Here is a 24211-nt window from a genome sequence, read left to right on the forward strand (position 1 = left end):
ATAAAATGGATGAGGAGGTTAAGATAATCATTCTTGATTATGCTTTGGAGAAACTTAAGAGAAGGACTAGTTGGGAGCTAAAAAAGTGATCGAGGGGGGTCAAGGAAAGCTTGAGAGAAGAATACAAGACACCTGTGCAGGTTTCTAGGCTAAGTGGAAGGATCCACAGAAAGGAAGAGGTCAAAAATACACAAGAGACGGGGAGGAAAGCATGAATGTACTAGAAGTGGGTGAGACGAAGCATGTACACCCACAGATGATTAAACCACCAGCAGTTCCATGTCCTTGGCCATACCTGCAGGTCTCCTGGGTTCATCTGACCAACATGTCCACAGAAGTCTTCATGGGCCATGCTGCCCCCTTCCAGGAGGTAAGATACCTTTGAGAAAACAAGCAGAAGAAAAAGTAGGTGTTTGGCCAGCTGTGAAGAACTGTTCACTTTTTCCACAGAAAATATGGTGAGGAAAGTGTGAGGAGCAACGAAGAGAGTAGGGCAAGCCGAGGGAATGAATCTCAGTGAAAGAAAGGGCCATGCTAGCCCATACGACGCCTTTGAGAGAGGGGGGAGGGAGGGAGGAAGGGAGAGAGAATCCCGAGCAGGCTCCACACTGTCGGTGCAGAGCCCGACACCAGGCTCGATCTCACGGTTTGTGAGATCACGGCCTGAGCCGAAATCAAGAGTTGGACGCTTAACTGACCGAGCCACCCAGGTGCCCCAAATTCATATACGTTAAAGTCAACTTTTCTAGGGGCATGTCCATGCTAAGAACGGAAAGAAATTCTGTATTGTTCAACAGAGTAGCCATTAGCCACTAGCCACGTGTGGCCATTGAAACTTAAATCAATTAAAGTGAACGAAAATTAAAAATTCATGGGCCGCCTGGGTGGCTCAGTCGGTTGAGTGTCAGACCTCGGCTCAGGTCACGATCTCACAGTTCGTGAGTTCGAGCCCCGTGTCGGGCTCTGTGCTGACAGCTCGGGGCCTACAGCCTGCTTCCGATTCTGTCTCCCTCTCGCTCTGCTCCTTCCCTGCTCACACACTGTTTCTCTCTCAAAAATAAATACAGATGAAACAAAAATTAAAAAAAAAAATTCAGCTCCTCAGTTGTACTAGCCACACTTCAAGGCCAAATCCCTGCCTCTCCCCTTCGTTTTTGGTAATCAGCCTGCCCACAGAAAGCAAGTGCCTCTGGGAGGGGCCAGCCCCCATGGCAGTGGCCTTCAGGGGTCCAGCACAGCCAGTGAGATCTGAATAAAGTCTGCCTAAGTTTTGCATACAGTATCTGGAAGCCCAGCTGCATGTAGAGAGAAGCCACACTCTCCAATATCAGCTATCTCGGAAACAAAGTGTTTTTCGTGCGTCTGCCACCTTTCTCTTTCATCTTCTCAAATGGCTCAGAATTCATGCTGGGAAAACAGGCCATCGTTTATTAAGCCTCCTCATACCCCAAACTAAGGGCAATTAAAGACCCGATACTGTGAAGCTGTTGAAATCTTATAGTGTAGCCTTACAATAAACCCCCTTCTTCTGGAACCAGCTTCGTTGGACGCCACTTCCTGAAACTAAAGACTTATCGGGCACTTAACGACAATAGAAATCAGGGCTGGTTGACATGAGGACTCTCCACATGTCATCCTGCCGAGCGATGACAACGAGGTACACTGCGTACAGAATGGCCTCGGCAGGTGACACGCAGATGGCTACAGAAATTGGAGGTTCTAGGTTGTGATGGTCAATGTGACTGGGCTAAGAGACGCCCAGATACATAGTAAAATATCACTTCTGGGTGCATCTGTGAAGGTGTTTCTGGAAGAGATTAGCATGTGAATCGGTAGCCCGAGTGAGGAACATTGCCGTCCCCAGTGTAGGTGGGCGTCATCCAATTTGCTGGGGGCCCAAAGAGAACAAAAGAAGGGTGAATTCTTCTTCTCTCTTCTTCAGCTGGAACATCCGTCTTCTGTCCTCAGACATCAGAGCTCCTGCTTCTTGGCCTTGGGACTCTGAGACTTCACGCCAGCAGCAACCCCTGTCCCATCTCCCATTCCCCTGTTCCCCGCCCCAGGCCCTGCCCCCAGTTCTCAGACTTGGGCCTCAGGCTAAATTATACTACCAGCTTTCCTAGCTCTCCAGTTTGCAGAGGGCAGATTATGAGACTTCTCCACCTGCATAACCGCGTGAGCCAGCTCCTATAATAAACCCCCTCTTGTACATCTCTATACATCCTAGTGGTTTCTCTGGAGAACCCTGACTAGATTCCTACTCTCAGACCCCCACAGGGCAACTTGCTATACTAAATGGCAACAGTGCAACATTGGCACGGGACGAGAAGAGGCCCATCTGCATGGAGAATTTATATGATGACAGCAATTCCAAATCAGGGGAGCAGGGGCGCATTTTTCAATAAACAGTATTGGAACAAAGGACTGACCATATGAGAAAAGAGAGTAAGTCCCGCCCCCACATATGGAAACATGTTCCAAATGGACAAAGATTTAAATGTTAAAAATAGGCTTCTGAGATTTAAATCTAAGGAGACAACAAGAATACAAAATGTCAGCACAAACCTATCTTTGGAACGTTTATTATAATAGCAAAAAGACAGGAGAACATTCTGCAACTGTTAAAAAGTGAGGGAGATGTCTATTCACCGACACAGAAAAATGAGATACTATTTAATCAAAACAAGTAGGTTACTGAACAGGAATTTTACTTAAAGGGGTCACATGCAATGATGAGTTTAAATGGGTTCATTTAAATAAAATCGTACCCCATCATGTTAGGACACACCTGGAGATGCCCGGATGAACACACCAAAACATGGACAGAGGTCATCTCCAGATGGTGGAGTTGCAAACACATTTTATTATCCCCTTCCCACTTTCCTGACAGTTTGGGTTTTCCACAATGAGTCGTTTACTTTTTTATAATGGAAAACACTTTTTTATTTTACGAAAATATAAAGATATTACCACTGATCAGTGAACAAAAAGAAGTGATATGCTTTATTCTGCAGAGAAGCTGGTGACTATTTGTTCCCTCTTTGGGCGAAACGGGGCTGGCCAAGAAGGCAGTGAGACAGAAGGGAAAACAGAGAATCGGAAGAATAGCGCCATCCTATGGAAGAGAACAATGTAGCTAGTTCTGACTTTCATATGTTACCCTGCAGAAAAGACCTGGGACTCCTATAGAGGCCAAAACAGGAATGAAGGACTTAGGACCTCATACAAAGCTTAAACATTAACAAAGGGAGGGGTGCCTGGGTGGCTCACTCAGTTAAGCGTCAGACTTCAGCTCAGGCCACGATCTCAGGTCATGAGTTTGAGAGCCCCACATGGGGCTCTCTGCTGTCACCACGGAGCCTGCTTCAGATCCTCTGTCCTGTCCCTCTCTCTGCCCCTCCCCTGCCTGTGCTCGCGCTCGCTCTGTCTCTCTGAAAAATAAACTTAAAAAAAGCATTGATGAAGAGAAATAAAAAGCTTCCAAATCTCAAACAACCAAACTAGAAGGAACAGTGTCTAGAATTGCTTTCCTTTTCCTGTTATGCATACATTTTTAATTAAAATAACTGCATAACAAAGGCAATTCTCATTCTGTTTGGCCTCAAGCTCTGGGTTCTCAAAGGAGTCTCTTTCAAATCGTATTGTTTCCATCCCTAAAGATTTTTCAATTATACAAGCCTAGGGACTTTCAAGTTGTTAATCATCTAAAAATACGTCACGCAACTTTAAAAAGTAAATTGTAGTGAGCATGACTCATTTAAAGGTGAAAATTTATGTGGACACCAAGAGAGGGGTGTGTGTGTGTGTGTGTGTGTGTGTGTGTGTGTGTGTGTTGCAAGTTTTATTTTAGAAAGTGATGCCAACATTGTTTCTCAAAGACTGAGAAGGTGGTTATCCCCACCCCCCACTTTACCCCATTCTCTGGTAATACAAAAGTGAACATCATTTCTCCCATTCTAAGTACTATAAAATCTGAATTAGAGAAGTCTGGTTAATGAGGCTTTACTGAGCCCATAATGCCTACCTTTTACTTCTTAAAGCAAAAAATCATACTTTTTGCCATTGGAAGGAAAGAGAAATCGGAAACCAAGGACCCTTTATTTATGATTATCTTTGATTTATTTCTTTGTCCTAAGTGCTGTAAATGCCACACTGAGATCTCAAGTTTAAACGAATTCCTGTGCGGGATTTTTCTAAACGCAAGCAGTGCTCTGAGAGTCGACACAATCCAGATGATTTTTTTTAGGACGTCACATAATCGCAAACACCTGGAGAACGGCCGTGGGTGGCTGACGGAATTGGGGGCGTTATGTTTAAACTCAAGAGTTGCGTGTGTCTAATTAAGAAATCTGTAATCAGAGACAGGTGTTTTCTGCAAGAGGGTCCATGCTGCCTGATCCGGCTCCGTCCTTTCCTCCTTCTTCGTCCTCCACTTTCCATGGGTCTTCACCGAGCACCTCTGCTTCCTCGTCGGTTCTTACCTCTTCGTGTGTTTGTATATTTGGAAGGAGAGAAACACAAAGCCAAAGCAGGAACGAAAGAAAAGTAGCACTTGCGATGTGAAATTGAAGCAAGGTGTACCTCCAGGAGCTATAAATTAATCCTGCAGAATCACAGCACAAGATACCATGAAGTTTGTTGTTTCTTTCTGGTATTTAAGGAGGAGGAGTGTGCTGACCTCATTCAATGTTTCTAGATGGAAGACTTTTTCTTTAAAGCAAAAAGTTGACATTATAGGTAAAACTATGTTTTCTTTTAATTTCCATGTGCCCCAAATGGTGGCTGTTTTTCTATTGGTAGCTGAGTAGGAAAAAGAGAAAAACAAAACACAAACATGAATTGAGGTCATGGCTGTTGCCAGAGGCCAGCAAGGAACGTATTGCATAACAGAAGCGGCTAGTGGGTCTTCAAGGATTCTTCAAGGCTAGAAACGGTAATGTTTGAATCCATGCAGTTAAGGACCCAAGTTATTTTACAAAAATGTTTTAATTAGTTGCGTAAATCACTGAGAAATCTCAAATATCACCGCACTAAATACGCTCATCCAATCCCGACCCCACATAAACACATTGGTGCCAGAAGGCAGCTTGAACAAAAAAGGAAAAGATAACCAACATGGTTTTTGGGTATTTGGCCAAATATTTTAAAGGCTCTCCTGGGGCCTGCCTTGCCATTTCCTGCCACAACCCTGCCTGGGGGCCAATGCTGGAGGGGGGGGAAAGGGGGCGCTCTGGCCCTGAAGGCATGGCCCAGCCTCTGGGAACCACTCAGGCTCCCCCGAGGGAGTCTCGGGTTTGTCACTTACTAGGTGTGAAATGTGGGGCAAGTCCTTTAACTTCAGGAGGCCCGGTTTCCTCAAGTACAATGTGGACAGAGGAGATGAGCTCACCCAGCGTGGTGAGTTCTCAACGAGGTAATGAGTGCAAAAGTGCCTGGCACATATCAAGTGTTCGGTAAGTTCTAGAACTGGCACTCCTGCCACACTTCCACGGGCAGAGATCCCACTCGGGGGTCTTCCCTCTTGCTTCCTGGAATGTATTTCTCCCGATAGTCTCGTGGCTCGTTTCCTCACTTTGTTCAGGCCTCTGTTCAAACATCACTGCCTAAGAGGGGACACCCGCCACCAGCCCATCACATTGGTCGGTCTATTCTTTACCCTCTGCTGATTTGTTCCTTCTCCCTAGCTTCTTCCCAGAGGGACCCTACAATATAGAATTACTTAGTTGTTCATTGCCTTCCCTAAGAAAGGGTAACCTCCCTGCCATCTTGGCGGCAACAGACGTGTTGTGAGGTCTGACGGGAGTTGCAAAAACAGCCAGGACTGCCAGCTGCGAGGACTTCAGGCGAACTGGCCACCAAAGAAGAGGGTCTTTGTGCTGCTGTACGCAAAGATGACAACGGGCCTCGTGGTTCCTGGGTAAGGTGGAGAAGAGGTGGGGGGCGGGGCGGGGGACAGGCAGCCACAGGTTCCTGACAGGACATGCTCCCAGGGTCCTTCCTTGGTGTGGACGTGGGAGAGTTCCACCCAACAATGGCTAACTACAGCGAAAAGAACTGATTTAAAGGCAATTTTCCTTTTATATTTTTCTGTTGCTCCCATTCTCAAAAGTCTCCAAAATCCACTCATTTTCCTTTCCCTAGGAGTAAAATTTCTGACGCGCACATCCAGGTTCTTTAACAATCATTTCCTGAATCTAACTACTCAGGTGAGCTGAATCGCAGACTTCCTCAGAACCTTCCAGCTGCTTCTAGGACCCCAGGGCCAGGAATGCCCTTTCTCTTCAAACCCCACTCAGGATTCAACCTTTCGTGGAGTCTCTTCAGTCAAACTACCGCTGGCTCCTCGTGTAATCATCAGGCTAACACCACCTACATCTCTTAAAACTGTGGTCAAGCAGGGTGCCTGGGTGGCTCAGTTGGTTAAGTGTCCCACTTCCGCTCAGGTTACCATCTCATGGTTCGTGGGTTCGAGCCCGCGTCGGGCTCTGTGCAGACAGCTCAGAGCCTGGAGCCTGCTTCGGATTCTGTGTCTCCCTCTCTCTCTGCCCCTCCCCCGCTCACACTCTGTCTCTCGCTCACTCTCAAAAATAAATAAGCATTTAAAAAATTAAGAAGAAAAACTGTGGTCAAGGTGTTCACGTCGTTCGTTTTACTTCCTGTGTCATATTGAAGGGGCCTCCAGGGAATGGTTTGCCGACTTCTATGATCACCCAAATTTCCCACATGCAAAAGCCTAGTGTCTGCAGCCGGGGCGAAAGTGGGTAGTTGGAAGTATTGCTGCTTAAGAGTGCCCTCTGCTGATCCTAACGATGTGTGCACGCTTTGTCCTACCAGACCTCACCAGAACAGGGAGGGGGCTCTCTAACAGAGCCACTGAGAACCACGCATGTCTTCTAGCACGTGCATGGGGTCTCTGCTTCAGGACCGTGTGTCCCTGTGGCAGACTGCCATCTAGACGTCAAGGGACCAGCTGTGTTGTGGTGTAGAGGGAAGTTTTTCTGCTCACACGGTCTCTAGTCGAAAGCTGTCAAGACAGACAGCTAACAATGAAGGTTTGGCGCTCACAGAACTCTTGCCAAGTTAGGCTTAAGGGATGTACCTCTTGGTTTACTATTTTGTTAAGATTTCATTACGTTGAATTTAATTAAGCAGCTGACATCTTTTGTTGGGTGCATTACTCTTATTCTGATTCAATTCATTGCAAGGATTTAACTTCTCAAATTTTTGGCTAATGTGTTCATTGTGCTTGAGGTTTTTGGGCCACAGGTTCTGGACTTCAAGAAGCAATAAAAGATTTTATAATAAGGGGGTCTGATATAGGGATGTCATTTTTTATCTTTTGTCTTTTTAGAATTTTTTTTAATGTATATTTATTTTTGAGAGAGACACAGAGTGTGAGCAGGGGAGGGGCAGAGAGAGAGGGAGACACAGAATCCGAAGCAGGCTCCAGGCTCTGAGCTGTCAGCACAGAGCCCAACGCGGGGCTGGAACTCACAAACTGTGAGATCATGACCTGAGCCGAAGTCGGAAGCTTAACCGACTGAGCCACCCAGGCGCCCCTATGAGATCACGACCTGAGCTGAAGTCGGACGCTCAACCGACTGAGCCACCCAGGCGCCCCTATCTTTTGTCTTTTTAAATAAACTTTTCATTTGGGGGTAATTTTAAATCTCTCTCTCTCTCTCTCTCTCTTTTTTTTTTTTTTTTTTTGCTTTCATTGCAGCTTGCACAAGGGAAAATGTCATCAGAAACTCATAAACAGGAAGTTAGAAATCCTCCAGAAGGAACATACTTCCCTACCTTCAGGGAGCCACCACTCTAGCAGGGGAAACACTACTAAAACATGCAGGTAAGAGAAGTGAGTACTAAAAAGAAGTACAATTAGTCCCCAAGGAAACACAGAGGATTCATTCTGATGAGCAAGAATCCAAAGGAATGGGGGCATCACTCATGGAGGAGGCAGCCCCCCAATGGTTTTAAAATGTCTCATTACTGGGGGAAAGCTGGGGTGGGTGGGGCAAAAAGGTAGAGAAGGAGGAAAAGAATTTTGTGGGTTGTACTAAAAGGCCATGAGCAATGAAAGCAGGATTTTGTTAATTATCACATTATGACTAGATCATGAGTGGTCTTGTGGCTACAAGAAGTTAAATGATTGTCCTTAAACATGCAGGCAGTTAACCAACCTAATCCATTTCCTCATTGCACCGATGTTCAGAGAGAGAAGAGCATTACTTCGCCCTTACAGCTGGGAGATTTGGATCCCTGAACCACGAAAGCATTGGGCCCCACAGTAACAGAAAGACTGTGAGGTGTCCACAGCTGGAGACCTGTGTCACAGGGGGTGTCATGGTGGCGTGGAAGACTGGACACATGTGGGCCCGGGATCAGATGGGCCTGCCCAATCCTGCCCTACATGGGCTGTGTGACCTTGATGGGTCACCGCTTCCCTGAGCCTCTGTTTCCTCGTCTGTAAAATGGGGAGCTGACAATTCCCACTTTTCAGGATTGCTGTGAAGCTTACAAGTAATGTATAGAAGGCATGTGAAACTAGGGGCACCTGGGTGGCTCAGTCAGTTAAGAAAGGCATGTGAAACTTCTCATAAAACTGGTAGCCGATGCGGCATGGCAAATTTCCTTTGGGTTTAGTCCTATAGGGTCAGGCATTTCAATTTAAGAGTGTCTACTGTCTACTGAGGCAGAACTCTGAAGCAGCTTTGCTAACAGTGAAGATTTTTGCGAGAAGCTTTTTATCACGTCATGGCCTATGTTCACTTACTCTGGACTTAATTTTAGTCTCACTTAAAAAGCGTTATTTGGCGACATAAAAGGACATTTAATGACTGGTTTACACTCTTTATCACACCCCCTCCTCCAAGGAGGAGAATTCTAGGAATGTTCTCTGCCTATAATCGTCATAGGGTAGGAGTGGGACAGAGGGGGAAGTCTGCTGGGAATTTATTTGGAAAACTTTTGAAAAACAGTTAACTGCTACTTTCCTTCGTGTGACCTATGCTTCCTGACATGGACCCGGGTTGAATTCTCTGCTGCGGGGACCGTCCTCTGAGCTGCAGGACGCTCAGCTGCAACCCTGGCCTCTACTCACTAGATGGCACTAGCGCCCTCCAGATGGTATGATCAGAGAGGTCTCCAGAAATTGCCACACTGACCCCCTGTAGGCAAAGGCACCCCCAGATGAGAACCACTGGCAGAGACACTCTAAAATCCAGACTTTTTTTTTTTTAACGTTTATTTATTTTTGAGACAGAGCGAGAGACAGAGTGCAAGGGGAGGAGGGGCAGACAGAGGGAGACAGAGAGTCCAAAGCAGGCTCCAGGCTCCAGGCTGTCAGCACAGAGCCCGACACGGGGCTCGAACTCTCAAACTGCGAGATCATGACCTGAGCTGAAGTCGGCCGCTCAACTGACTGAGCCAGCCAGGCGCCCCATTGAGATCATTTAGGCATACCCTAGAATCAGGGCATAAGTAAGAACACCCCAAATGCCCATCGACAGACAACTGGATAAACAAAATGTGGCGTATCCATATGATGGACAATTATTCAGCCATTAAAAGGAACGAAGTTCTGACGTGTTACAACTTGGATGAGCCCTGAGAACTTTTGCTAAGTGAAAGGAACCAGACACAAAAGACCAACACAGGATTCCTTTTATATGAAATGTTCAGAATAGGCAAATCCCCAGAGACAGACAGTATGGTTGCCAGAGCCTGGGGGAAGAAGAAGATGGGGAGTGACTTTGAGTAAGTATGGGCTCTCTTTTGGGGTTGATGAAACTGTTCTGGAATCAGAGGTGACAGCTGCACAATATTGTGAAAATACTAGAAACCACCAGATATTTTTTAAAAACTTTGTGAATATGTATTTGTATCTGCCATTATGTGCTTGTTTTCTAAGCACCGTCTTTTGGACGGTGTGATGTGAATTCTGGAATTTTCTCTGCATCAACGTAGTATGTAGAAGTAATCACTCAGTAAAATAGCCCATCTTTCCCCACAGTACAACTGAAAATAAACTATTTTTTTTTTTAAGAATAAAGGTATAGCCTTTGCTTTGTATACAAATCCTACACTATGCCATAATAATTCTGTCACTTTCCAACTGTCGTGTTCTAATCATATCAAGCTCTTAACAGCTGCGTAGTATCATTGTAGGGATGCGTGTGTTTAAACCACTAGTTCTCTACTGGGGGTCATTTGGTAGCCCTTGTCCCCCAAAGCAGACGGTTGGCAATATCTGGAGACACTTTTTGTTGTCCCCCCTGGCGGTAGGGGGCGCTACTAGCATCTAGTGAGTAGAGGACAGGAGAGCTGCTTCACATCCTACAGTGCACAGGACCACCCCACCGGAAAGAATTCTCCTCCCAAAATGTTAATAATGCCCAGGTTGAGAGATTGGCTCAACTTTTAAAAAATGGAATAAACAGGGGCACCTGGGTGGCTCAGTCGGTTGGGCGTCCGACTTCAGCTCAGGTCATATCTCACAGTTCGTGATTTCGAGCCCCGCGTCGGGCTCTGTGCTGACAGCTCAGAGCCTGGAACCTGCTTCGGATTCTGTGCCTCCCTCTCTCTCGGCCCCTTCCCCACTTGCGCTCTTTTTCCCTGTCTCTCAAAAATAGATATTTTAAAAATTCTTTTAAAAAAATGTAAAAATGGAATAAACATTTGTATAGTGAGCCTTTATTCTTACTTTGGTTTCTTTTTTTTTTCCCCAGAAAAGTATTGAGATTTCTAGAAGTAGGTTAAATGGGTTAAAGGGGAAACGCCTTTTTCCTCCGAGGTACATGGGGCTCCCGTTGCTACGATGAAGGGGATATTTCCTCCATTCTATCTGGTTATTGCTTTCCTGCAGGAAAGTGGGTGATTTTTGCATATTTATTTTAAATTCAGCAAGTTACTAAGAAGTTTTGGTTGATACTCTTAGCACAGTGGTGCCAAAGGGGTCTTGGGGGTGAGGATGGCTTTCTATAATCTGTTGCGCCTCAACTGCAAACCATGCCAAACACACAAGCTACAACCTCCAAGCCTGCGCCATAAGCCCAGCTTTGGAAACGTCCTGTGCCCTCCCTCCTCCTCCAGTCTCACCACCGCCCAGAGCTGGATGCAGCCACTGTGGGGCTTGCTTTTGTTAGCATAGTCCCACAAAGAAATAATTTTTCCTCCTCCTCTCCAACAGCTGTAACTCATATTAGTAGCTTCGAAGTTTCCGGGGTGATATTAAATCATAATGGCGCTGGTAGACATTCTTGTCTTTTTGTTCCCTCAAATTAACAGGATTATGTCTAATATCTCAGTGTTAGATGTGACATGGGAAGTTCACCGAACAATAGTCTTCATGATACTGAGAAAGTATCCCTCTTTCCCAGTTTTCCTAGAGTATTTTTTTCTTTCCAAAATGGGTTTTGATTTTTTTTTTATTTGTTTTGAGAGAGAGAGACAGAGAGAGCACATGTGCGGAAGCAAGCAGGGGAGGGGCAGAGAGAAAGGGGGAGAGAGAAAATCCCAAGCAGGCTCCACACTGTCAGCACGGACAAAGCCCGACTCGGGGCTCGAACTCATGAATTGTGAGATCATGACCTGAGCCAAGATCAAGAGTCGGAGGCTTAACCGACTGAGCCACCCAGGTGCCCCATGCGTTTGATTTCGATCAGGCTTCCTTTTTACCCCCAGCTTTGATTCAACAATGGGATAGTGTGGTTTTGAGAGTACACAGCAAGGTAGGAAAAACAGGCCGTGTGGGAGACGGGGGTTTTTGATTCCAGCTGAGTTTTCGGTGTGAATCACCAGCACCCTTCCCTCCCTCTCCAGGATATGGTGCGGGCAGTGCATGCAAAGGCTGCTGGCCGCCGTCCAGGAAATAGGAGTGTGGCTTTTCTGATGGGCACACCCTTGGAAACAGGACGGGTTTGTTCTCCTGAACAAAGTCAGAGAACCTGCTGAGGCTTGTAGTGAAAAACCTAGGGGGAAAAAACACTTCTAAGCCCAACTAAGAGCATAATAGACACCATCATCCTTAAATGTCCCTGACACATGATGATTTACTCCTAACTGTTCTTAAATGTAACCAAGCAGGAGTGACCAGGGACTTTCGGTGCTAAAACCAGGAAAGTCCCAAAGCTATAATTTAAACGATGATTTTGAAAGGCATACAACACGCTTCTTCTCAGAACAGGCGAAGAGACGAGTTCATCAACAGCGTGCTGAACTTGAAGGGCTTCTTTTTCGAGCTCAACTCAACTTTGGCAGGGCACAGGTTCTTCAGTTGGTTCTGTTTCCCAGAAACCAGAGTTGCCCTAAGCAACTCAAGCTATTAGGCCTGACCAGAAATAGGTAAATACAAAAAGTTTCCACCCTTTACCACCCAGGCCTTTTGAAAACAATGCTCCCCAGAGGCCTAACTCCTGGCAGGAAACACTGACTGCATTTTCCCCTTCGTCTTGTGACCTCCAGCTGTACCTCCTTCTCCAGGGCATTCCTGCTCCCTCAATTCTCAGGCAAATTTTCCACGGAAAATATACAGTTCTCCAAACCATTAAGTAGAAAACAACAACAACCGCTATAAATGGGTCCTCGCTCTTTCCCATCTGGTAGAATTATAGTACTTCCGGTTTGGAAGATCATCTAGATCATCTTAATGTGCTCGCCAACCCCTCGGGGCTGTTGCTGAAATACACCGCTGCGTGGGTCCCACTTCAGGTGATCGGAATTTTCTAGGATAATATTCTCCACATTTCTTTGATCACGTATCGCTATTAGCTACAAAAAAAAAAAATGTGAGCATGCACTCATAATGCATATATCTAATTAGGTTGTGTATTCCCGGGATAGTACAACGTTATTTCATTTTTATTTTAACAAATTAGTGGAAACCGGCACAGCACTGACTCATGTGGCACACAGCCTATTTTGAGGACCACTGATCCTGAAAACGCACCCATTATGTTAGCATTCAGCGAATGCTTGTATTTCTCCAGGCATAAGAAAATCACTCTGATTCAGGAAGCCTATTCTATGTTTTATATGTATATTATAACACATATAATAAACATATATATGTATATATATATAACATGTTATTACAAAGGTCTTCCTTCTATTGGTTTGTATCTATGCTTCGCATCCAAAGGTTTACCTTTGAGGGCATGCAAAATAAGCCTAATCCTTCTTAACACTACTGCAACTCCTATCCCTGAAAACAGCCGGACTTCCTTGATAGACAAGAAGCTTCTCTAACACAGTAAGGATCCCAGCAACCCAACAGAAAAAAATAGGCCAAGGATATAAATATGTAAGGTAAACAAATACTTAAAAATGAAAACAAAACCATAACCTCGCTCAGCTAGGAAAAGGGAAACTTAAAACCACGCTGAAGTATTCTCTTTCATTTATCAAAACGGCAAAGAGCTGGAACAGCGGGATCAGCCTGTGATGTTGGTGTTGCCGAGGGAAGCCTGGCACCCCCACACACTGCTGTGCTAATGTTGATTGGTACAACCTCCACGGCAGGTGCCTGATGAAGCCATTCAAGAGTCGTTGTCTGAATACTGGGAAAATGCTAACCTTATAATGGTAAATGAAAAAAAAAAAAAAAAGAAAGAAAACAGCACAATACCAGAAAAAATATACTAGAAGGAAATTCATCCAAACAATAACGATATGTATTTCTGGATGGTAAGACAACATAACAAATGATTGGTTTTGTTGTTGTTGTTGTTTTTGTTTAGTTTTATGAGAGACAGAGAGGGAGACAGAGATAGAGAAGGGCAGAGGGGGAGAGAGAGAATCCCAAGCAGGCTCCACACTCAGCTCGGAGCCCAATGTGGGGCCCGATCCCATGACCTACGCTGAAATCAAGAGTCAGACACTCAACCGACTGAGTCACCCAAGCACCCTTCTAGTTCTGTTCTTTATACTAATTAGCCTTTTCAAAATTTATACCAAGCCTGTAGAAAATGCACCAGGGAGGAGATGATGAGAGCCTATCAGGGGGCCTGGTTCTGAACTGCAGACTTTTAACGTCCACATTAAGAGACAGAAGAATGCTTGCCTTGCCTACACGCCTGGGAAAAACTGATACAGTTGATTCTGGGTATTCCAGGTAGTTATGTTCTATAAAGTTGCCATGACCATCGGATTCACAAACAGTGAACCACTGCTCTTGGGGAAATACAGGGTCTAGTCCCTTTGAGCCTCTAACCACATTTTCAGCAACCGATCAACATAGAACCTTGTTTTATGTGTGCTTCTGTTTAAAGACATCTCACGAGTAGGTGAATCCGTGAATACAGGATTCACAAATAATGAGTAATGGCTGCAATTATAACTCTGCTTTTAGGGAGAATTCTTACTCAAAAGTAAAGGGCCAAATCCCAATATTCAACAGCCGAACGCCTTTGCAGGTGAAAGTTGAGCACCTTAAAATTTATAAATTGCAATTTATAAAGGAAATTAAGTTTCCTTTCCGTAACAGAAAGGAAAGCAATGCGTGTCATGATTCATTTTATTTAATACATTCACTGTGTTAGCAAAAACTCTATTATCCAATTAAATTCAGCCAGTAGTTACTGAGCATCCCCACCTGCAGAACATGGTGATGTGTGGGATTATGTCAGCTGAAGCAATTTACAGTCCTCTTGGCCACGGGCGGGGAGGTTGAGGCCAATTCCTAACTCCAATACACAACAGACAGAATGTGATCGAGGCCACCATAGAGGTCTAACGTGCATGAGACTAGTAAAAATAGAATACTATGGGGACCAAATGAAGGAGAGAGTGTACTCTCTTGGGACTGTCTTATAAAAGATGGTGGAGAGAGTGGCATCTAAAAAGACCTTGAGGGACTGGTACAATGGTAACTGGAGCTGTGCGATGGGAGTGATGAGAATATCCTGGTACCAGAAGCAGAGGAGAATAGTGGGGACATGTGTTCTGGAAACCGGGTCAGAATCCAGCATGGGTGTAGGATAAGTGAAAGGAATGGCTTCCATTACTGCTGTAAGGCAAGACACAATGCCCCCAAAGTGCTAACAGAGAACTGGACGGCCAATGACTAAGTGGGGAACGGAAACCGGTCCAACCACCTTGAGCCTTCATATTGTTTCCAGAATCTTCTTGGTTAACTCAACCTTTACATGGCAGTGGTTAACTCTTTAGCAGTCCATCTTTCACCTCCTTAACCAGAATGCAAACTGGAAGCAAGCAGGGGACCAAGGCTCCTGCTTCCTTAGCCTCTGTCCCTCTGCCCACCACCCACTCCCCAACACAACACACACACACATCTAACCTACAAAGGATTGCCCAACACCAATGTCGGCATGTCACCAGTCTTTAGCAAGTATTTACTCATTCGGTAATTGGCTTTGACAAACACAAGTGAGCCCTGGTCTTCTTCCTAATACAGGTTCTCACGGAGCAGATGGCTACATTTTCTCGGTAACTGTCCCTGCATTTTCCCAGAACATACGTATACGTACGTGTAGAGAATGAGAATCTTTTAAAGTGCCACCACATCGCATCATACATTTTTGTCTCTTTATCTAACTAAAACTGAAAACAAGTGTTCAGCAGAATCTCTGTAAATCTTAGAGTTAAATTTTTAAATGTACAGGTATGACCTTAAAATTCTAATTTTTAGGCTATGCTGTATTTCAGCCCTTTGATTCTAGAATTCCTTAGAACTGAATTGAAATACTAATAGTGTTCTTGGATTGTCTTTGGAGTTTTAAATATTACATGAGATTAAACATTTCTGAATTTTCTTGAAGAAAAACAAGTTTTCTACATAAAATTATTTAAATCACACCTTAAATTGTTTCTTCTCTCACAAATTATTTTAATTACATAAATATTTGAAGAAGCCAATCCTTGCTCTTTATTAACTGCACAAATAAAAATGTCTCCAGTGGCACAAATTCAAAGAACATTAAAAACAGCAAATATTTAAATCTGAATATACTTCATGTAAAGTATATGGCTTCCCAGAGTAGCCAGTCCATAGCTAAGACCTTCAGAATTAATTTAACTATTATTCATTGTTTCTAACTCTGAATTTTCTATTAGAAGTGATCACTCAATTTAATTACGGAAGCAAATTTAAAAATACACACTTTTGCAGTCAAATTATTTTACTTACTGTCTCAAAACCTCGATGCGGGTGATCAGGAAATCCACCTGGTCTACCTCCTTTAAATTCGTCAAACAGTAAAAATGGGTCCAGATTTTTCAACTGAAATAAAAATTAAATCCAACAGATTAGACATGCCTTTTAAACCACACTACTGGGGGCTATCTTCATGGACAGATCTAGCAAAACTCACTGAAAACAACGTAGCTGATGAGAATCTTGAAATGAAAATCACTTTCAGGAAAGAATGCCTTATACACGTCCACATGCACACGCGTGCACGCACACACACATGGACTGGAAGTACGTTAAAGAGCCTATTTTACAAAAGGTACAAAGAGGAGATAAACATTTCATGATCATCGAAGATCTAAACGGTCAAGCACAAACAAGATACAGTCTGTATCCTAAGCAGATTCAAAAATCCATGATAGCATACATGCTCTGGAGGAAGGCAATTTAACACATACGAGGGAAGGGGAAGGATCAGGGAAGGTACTTTCAGGGAGGTGGCACCTGAGCTAGGTCCTGAAGTACATGTAGGAGTTAATGAAGTAGAAGGGGGGAGAAGGAAGAACATTCCAAGTAAAAGAGCAGAGAACACCGCTAAGCTATAGTAATTATAATAACCTATCTGTAGCTTCTTTTGGGTTTTCTTTGCAGACATTCAGATTGCCAGTGTATTTACCAATAAGCTTTTGCCCAGCAATTCACAAATTTTTTGGTTGCATTAGATTAAAGCCGTGGCAGGCTGCAGTTTTTGTGGGGTCTGCTAGGCTTGGCTGGTCTCTCCACATGGCTTATTTTCCATCCCAAGCTGAAACAGTGGCCACTATCTAGGACATGCTGTTCTCATCACCAAGGGCAGGAGCAAATGGGAGCCAAGTCAATAGTGCACAAGCACATTAACACGTCCCAGGTCACAGCACGTGACATGGCCAAGCCCAAGGCAGGAGGAGGGCACTTAAACCCTGCCTATGGGACTCCCGGGGAATGCACCTAAAAGTGGGTTTGGAGTGTGTAATCCCATTATGGGGGGCAGTGAATATTTGGGAGTAGTATTCCAGCCAACACCCATCAGCAAATAACTGGGGTCCCCTCCCCTTCGTTTTCAATCCTTACACTTTCTATTTCTTTTCCCTTTTTGCAAGCTAGCGCATCTACAACAATGCTGAGTAGAAACGCTGGTAAGTAGACGTCCTTGCTTTTCCCTGATTTTACACAGATTGCTTTTTCAAGATTCGTCGGCATGCAGGTTGTTTAATACAGGTTTTCTGCAGACTCCCTCCACAAGGTGAAAGAATTCCCCTTCCGTTTCTAGTTTACTAATTTCTTAAACCTACACAGGTGTTGAATTTTATCGAACGCTTTTTCTGCACTGATCGAGATAATTTTTCTCTCCTTTAATGTCTTAATGTTGGTAAATTACATAAACAGATTTTCCAACATTAAACCAAATTTGCTGTGTTCAGACGATCCAAACCTTGTTGTGATATATTATCTTTTTTATATGTTGCTATATTTGCATAGTTAATATTTTGCTTATGATTCTTGCAAAAATGTTTCTAAATGCCATGCAATTATCCTTTCACTTTGCTGTCCTTGTCTGGTCTTGACTGCAAGGCAACGTAGTTTCCTAAAGCGATGTGAGGTCTCCCTGGAGCTTCATCTGGAGGTGGAGAGTTTGTGTTACTGGAGTTATCTATAGTTTCAATATTGGGTGAAATTTGTCTGTAAGATCATCTGGACCTGTTGTCTTTGAGGTAGACTTTTAAAATAGGCTGGGTGGGCCTTTTAGGGAAATTGTTTATTTAAAAAAAAGGGATGGACAGCTGGCACTGATCCTCTTGCCCTTTCCCCTCTTCCTCCTCTCTGCGCCCAAGGGTGAATGGTTACTGTTGCCTCAACAGCTGTCTCGGGCCATAAGGTGATGCACCAAGAGCACCAAAATGATGAACTAATATAGAATGAGCATGGGTCTCTAATAAGTGGGGAGCCTTCAGGCCCACCCTACACTGCCTACTCTTGGGTTTTCAAAAGAGAAACACAAATCCGTACGTACGCAAACCATTGGTTTTAGAGGCTGCCTTCTGTTACACAGTTGAACCGAATCCTGATATAAGGGTAGTAATGCCTGCGGCAGCAGCCCAGAACCAGCCGAGACCCCACTTTCCCAACACTCAATGAAATGCCAGCCTGTATCAAGGCAATACGGAGGCAGCAGAAGGGAGAGGTCCTGTCAAAGATAAACTCCAATAGCTCAGACTACCTCCCGGGCCTACTCAACCTCTAGACAGGGCTGGGGGGTAACGATGAAAAAGTAGAGGGAAATTGCCAGCATGCAGTTCAAACTGAGATCTCGATTTGGCCTCGAATGGACTTGAGCTACGACTCTATGCTCCCCACCTTGACTCTACACGTAGAGATCCTGATAATGGAGAATGCCATCTACAGAGGCTATACCGATCAGGACCAAGATTAGTCAAGGTTATTTAATGATATTAAGGAACTCTTGGCATTTTTAAGTGTGTAATGGGATTATAGTTTCATTTCTTAAAGCTATTATCTTTTACAGATACCAACTGAAATATTTATAAGTACAATAAAAATGATTCACTTTTAAAATACTTTGAGTGAAGAAATCGTTGGGGGACACAGAGGAAACAAGAATGCCCATGAGTTGATCACTGTGGATGTTGGGTACATGGAGATTCATTATACTATCTTCTCTTCTTTCCTCTTTTAGAAATTCTTCATAATAACAAAATACGTGTAAGAGTGGTCCAAGGAAAATCACACTCCACCAAGGAGTTCCAAGGTGGAAGGGGCTGTGGAGCATTGAGGCAAGTGCAAATGAGTGACGGGCTTCCCTGTTTCCCAACAGAAAACAAGCCACTAATGGCATGCTGTGCAATCATTCAAATTCCAGCTTGGCCCGCATTTAATCATGATGCAAGGCGTGAGCTGACCCCACTCCTTCTTTACTGTTCATCACCAAAAGGCTCAGTGAGAGCTTTGTAAATTCCTCTGCCTCCACGCTTACCGCCATAGGGAACATGTCACTTAGGGCCACTAATACGAAACACTTGTAAATTCTACACTAAAATAGCTTTGTGCTCCAAAGCGTGTGAGATGTTTCTTCAGAGACAAAGTCCGGGTGCAAAAAGTTTGAAAAGTAACTACCTTGAAGCTAGATTGGTGCTTTCCTTCTCTGCTGACTGGAGAACTAGGGGTTGCGGGGTACTGAAAACTATGGTGACAATCTAAATGGCCAGAAGTAGGTCCAGGAGGAAGACAACAGTGGTATGCCATACACTGGAGCAGGTCATAGCTATTTCAATGATGGTCATGAAGAACTGATAACAACGTGGCAAGTGCGTACATTACTGTGTTCAATGAAAAACCAAGGACACAAAATTGTTTATTTTGTATAATCCCCATGATGTAAAATATACAACTACATGGACACAAAAGGAAACACCCTCTGTCTTAACAGTAATTAAACCAGGGTGATGGCATTAGAAGTGATTCCTATCCACTTACTTTTTTCTTAGGGTAGAGGCATACACAGCAGACCCTCTGAATTAGTAGAATGTGGGTATCTTTAACATTGTTTTGGTGTTTAATTATTTTTGAGAGAGACGGAACACAAATAGGGGAGGAGCAGAGAGAGAGGGAGACACAGAATGTGAAGCAGGCTCCAGGCTCCGAGCTGTCAGCACAGAGCCCAACGCGGGGCTCGAACTCACAAACTGCGAGATCATGACCTGAGCTGAAGTCGGACGCCTAACCGTCTGAGCCATCCAGGTGCCCCAGAATGGGGGCATCTTTAAAGCATAAGTCTTCAGCGAGGGACTCTTAACCGGGTACCATGGATAGAATTCAGGGTGGCTATATACTTGGCTGGGGAAAAAAATTACATCTTTATTTTCACTAACCTCTAACTGAAAATTTCTCTTCTGAATTTTTTTCTAGTAAAATGTATATAACAAAATTTACCATCTTAACTCTTTTTAAGTATACGGTTCAGTGTCATTAAGTACATTCACATTGGTAGGCAAGAGTCACCGGCAGCCATCTCCAGGCTGAAATGCTTTAATCATGAAGACAAAGAATCACAGTAAATGACCAGGACCTGTGACTCCAGAAATCAAAGCTCTTTTCATAGCACATGACAGTGGTTTCAGGTGTACTGAACTATTATTGTTCACGTGCCTCACAGCTTTGCAATTAGGGAGTTCTATGAACTGCCACCAGGTCTTATTGATTATTTAATGCAAAATTACTAGATTGCAAATCTGCTTTGTAATAATGTGCTAACCATATTTCAATATGTTTTCCTTTGTAATCCTATGTATTTTGTTTCACGTGTATAAAAAATATTATTCTGAGAAAGAACTTGTAGGTTACACCAGCCCCCCGCCCCAAGGGGTTGACAAGACAAAAAGAAATTAAGAAACGCTCAGCAGATGTGTTCTGACAGATGGGGTAATTAAAGTATTAGCTACCCCCAACACAATGGGTGTCCGAGTTCCATACAATTGTTCTGTCCGTGATGAGGTCTGGTAGAATTGGATACCACACCCATCTGGCATCTCCCCAACACCCACCACGCATTCAGCCCTTACAAGAATCCTGTTTGCATATATCCTGTTGGAAAACAATGTCTGATGGACCCCAAAACACATTCACAGGTGAAGAGGAAGCTAATGGCAGAAAGAGTATGGGAATATCAGAGCAGAATCTAAGAAGAGGAACCAACCAACCTCATTTTTTAAAAAGAATCCATTTCCCTAATATACTGCTTCCTTTATTCAAAAATATTTGGGGAGGGGGAAGATGTCCAGCATCACTAATCATCAGGGAAATGCAAACCAAAACCACAATAAGATATCACCTCACACCTGTCAGAATGACTATTATCAAAAAGACAAGAAATAACAAGTATGGGGGGGTGTGGAGAAAAGGGAGCCCTTGTGGACTGTTGGTGGGAATGTAAATTGGTGAAGCCACTCTGGAAAACAGTATGGAGGTTCCTCAAAACATTAAAACTAGGAATACCACATGATCCAGTGATCCCACTCCTGGGTGTTCACCCAAAGAAAACGAAAACACTAACGTGAAAAGAGATCTGCACCCCCGTGTTCACTGAAGCATTATTCACAATAGTCAAGACATGGAAACAACCGAAGCGTCCACTGAACGGATAAAGAAAATGTGTGTGTGTGTGTGTGTGTGTGTGTGTGTAAACACACATACACTATGAAATATTATTCAGCCATGAAAAAGGAGATCTTGTCATGTGCAACAACATGGGTAGATCTTGAGGGCATTATGCTAAGTGAAAGAAGTCAGAGAAAGGCAAATACCATATGATCTCACTTATGTGTGAAATCAAACAATAAATCCATAAACCGAGCTCACAGACACAGAAAACAGATTAGTGGCTGTTGCCAGAGGTGGGGGTGGGCGAAATACGTCAAGGTGTTCAAAAAGTACAAACTTCCAGTTAGAAGATAAGTAAGTCCTGGGGATGTGATGCGCAACATGGTGACTATAATTAGTATTACTGTGTTACATATTGGAAAGTTGCTAAGAGAGAAAATCTTAACGGTTCTCATCACAAGAAAAATAAGTTCTGTAACTATGTACGGTGATCGACATTAACTACACTTATTGTCGTGATCATTTTGCAAGACAAGCAAATACCAAATCATTATGTTGGCCACCTGAAACGAGTACGATGTCGTATGTCAATAATATCTCAATGAAAAACAATCTTTCTGGAACCCGGTATGCTGCGCAGTGCTGTGTTCCTTGGGCTATAACCACCATTTGCTACCTTTCTGTGCCAATAAGATTTTCTTTTCCGCAAGTCACCATGCCCCCGGTAATTTTCAAATAAAGCCGCTCTCTCGTGTTGAAAGAGGTCTACCTGACCTAAAATCACCTCATATGAGAGAAGCCTCCATGCACCCCCTCCACCACGAGAGGCCCACAGAGTTGGGTCCCGGTGGTTTTTTCCAAGAACCCAAATCCCTGGCACTGGCTGACTGGCCAACGGTGGACACATGACCCAGGCGAGCCAATCAGATTCTCTCCCCTGGGAATTTGGAAGTGAGCCCTACAGCTACTCCCTGGGGCTGTGAACTTGGGGCTATAAGGTGGGCCCATTTGGCGGCGTGCACACTGAGGCAGGTAGATCAACCCAGGACAGCACAAGGGAATGCAGAGTAGGGGCACGGACGCCTCCGTTGCACCTTCTGCGCAGGACCTCTGTACCCATGTTAGAGGGACCCACTTTGGGGCGGGGCTGGTCCAGGGGGGACCCTAATCGCTAAGTTTAGAGCTGGACGCTCTGGCACCCCCACAAGGCAGGTCATGATTGTCCCGGGCCCTCTCTTCCCAAGTTAACCCTCACTGTCCCACCAGTGCCTTCTGCCAAAAACACAAATAGCCACCCAACCAGCATACCTCGGGTCTGCCAATGCTTCTTCGGACCCTCGCCCCGACCCCTTCCGACTGCTCCCGGCTGAGCATGGACAGGGTAACCTTCTTGGAGGAGGCCATGTCCAAGTCTAAAAAGAGTGTTCCGATGCTGAGCTGTAGAGGAGAGAGGGCCAGAGGGGGAACAAAATAAAAGACAAATCATAAAGGAGGGCACATCCAAGGACTATGAAATAAAGGGTACTAAATTCAGACCTGCCCCAAATATTAACAGCTACAGTATATGGACTGTTTCCTCCGTACAAGACCTGGGTTAGGTCATCTAAAATAATGTTGGGGACCATGTATGGTACTAACTAGGTTCCCAGCACCCCACTAATTATTTGCAATCGTTACCTCATGCAATCCTACAGCCATCACTTACCAGGTTTAGCAATAACAGTTCGGCCGGGCACTTACTAACCTCTAATGAGCGCTGTATCCGCTTTATCTCATTGCAATCTCTCAAGTCCCGCCAGGGAGGTGCCACCATGAGGTAGAAAGATTTATGTGGTGACACACGGAACACGAAGGAAATCCGTGAGGTCTGTGACTCTCACCGGAACACGCCAAAGATCTTGGCACTGAAAGGATCTTCGAGGGTCACCAAATTCAAAGACCCATTTTTCCCCGCAGTTCACGGGCAACTTCAGTGGCAAGAAATCTTTGAGCTTTGTCAGGAAGTCTTCAGGAGCACGGGAAACCCCTGGGTGTCCCTGCCAATGCATCCTGTATTTCAGGACCAATCTACACCCCGCCTTTAGTATTCAAAAGCGTTTTCTCTCGGCGGGGCCTAAGTTCTGCCGACTGGAGTATCACAGAACCAGTAATGATCAATCCCTTTTTCACTTCAAATGCTTGCAGACAGCAGTGCCACCAAATCCCTAAAACTCTTCTTCAAGCGAAACACAATCCACTCCTTCAAAGATCCCAACTCAGACCTAGAGAGTCGCTTTAGCAAGAAGCAGAGACTCCAGAGCCGGAGAGCCTGGGTTTGCATCCGGGCTTCACCCGGTCCCAGCTGTGCGACCTGAGGCCACCTGCTAAGCCTCTGTGTTCCTCAGTTTTTCCATTTGTGAAATAGGGGTAAGAAGCCTGCCAACCTCAACGGGGTGTGGTCGGCGCTCTAAGAGTGTTAGCTGCTGTCACTCAGAGCCCTCCACTCGGCCACGCCCCCCTAGTCAGTCACCACGCGTCCTCCCGGGGGCAGGCAATCGGTAAATACTTCCTGGGTGCTGGACAGGGGGGTTCCGAAATGAGCTTAATCCTCAAAGCCGTCCAGAACTGTCATCACACACGTACAAGTAAGCAGGAAGGGTCTCGCCCCTACCTCTCTGCACTACTTCGAGGTCCTTCCGGACTCCCCGCCCGGAAATCCGAGGCACCCGAACCACGGACGCGGCGCTTACCGGATCGCAGTGCTTTGCCGCCAGGAAAGCCGCCTCCCACCTTCGCCAAACGTCAGGGTCCTACTTAAGCGTCCGCCGGCAGCTCCCGGGAGCCTGGGCCGGGAGTCTACGGCGGGCCGGGGAGGGCGGGGCCCCGCGCGGCGCTCCCGGCACCGCCGCCCCCGGCACCGCCGCCCCC

At 45.0% G+C, this 24211-nt stretch overlaps 1 protein-coding gene across 4 annotated transcripts in view; it reads right to left on the reverse strand.

The window, feature by feature from the left end:
• Nucleotides 1–24205, reverse strand: part of PIR (pirin) — a 90394-nt gene extending 66189 nt beyond the window's left edge. For 3 of the 4 annotated variants that reach the window (XM_049643479.1, XM_049643480.1, XM_049643482.1), the window contains exons 1-4: nucleotides 23049–24027; nucleotides 22613–22741; nucleotides 16148–16240; nucleotides 296–379 (exon numbers count right to left, since the gene is read on the reverse strand). In XM_049643479.1, coding sequence (XP_049499436.1) covers nucleotides 296–379; nucleotides 16148–16240; nucleotides 22613–22741; nucleotides 23049–23117 — 375 coding nt within the window. In that variant the 5' untranslated portion in view covers nucleotides 23118–24027. The other variant, XM_049643481.1, reaches the window with a different exon arrangement.
• Between the last annotated feature and the right edge of the window lie 6 nt (nucleotides 24206–24211).

Source organism: Panthera uncia, chromosome X (assembly GCF_023721935.1).
Source record: "Panthera uncia isolate 11264 chromosome X, Puncia_PCG_1.0, whole genome shotgun sequence".
Classification (NCBI taxonomy): domain Eukaryota; kingdom Metazoa; phylum Chordata; class Mammalia; order Carnivora; family Felidae; genus Panthera; species Panthera uncia.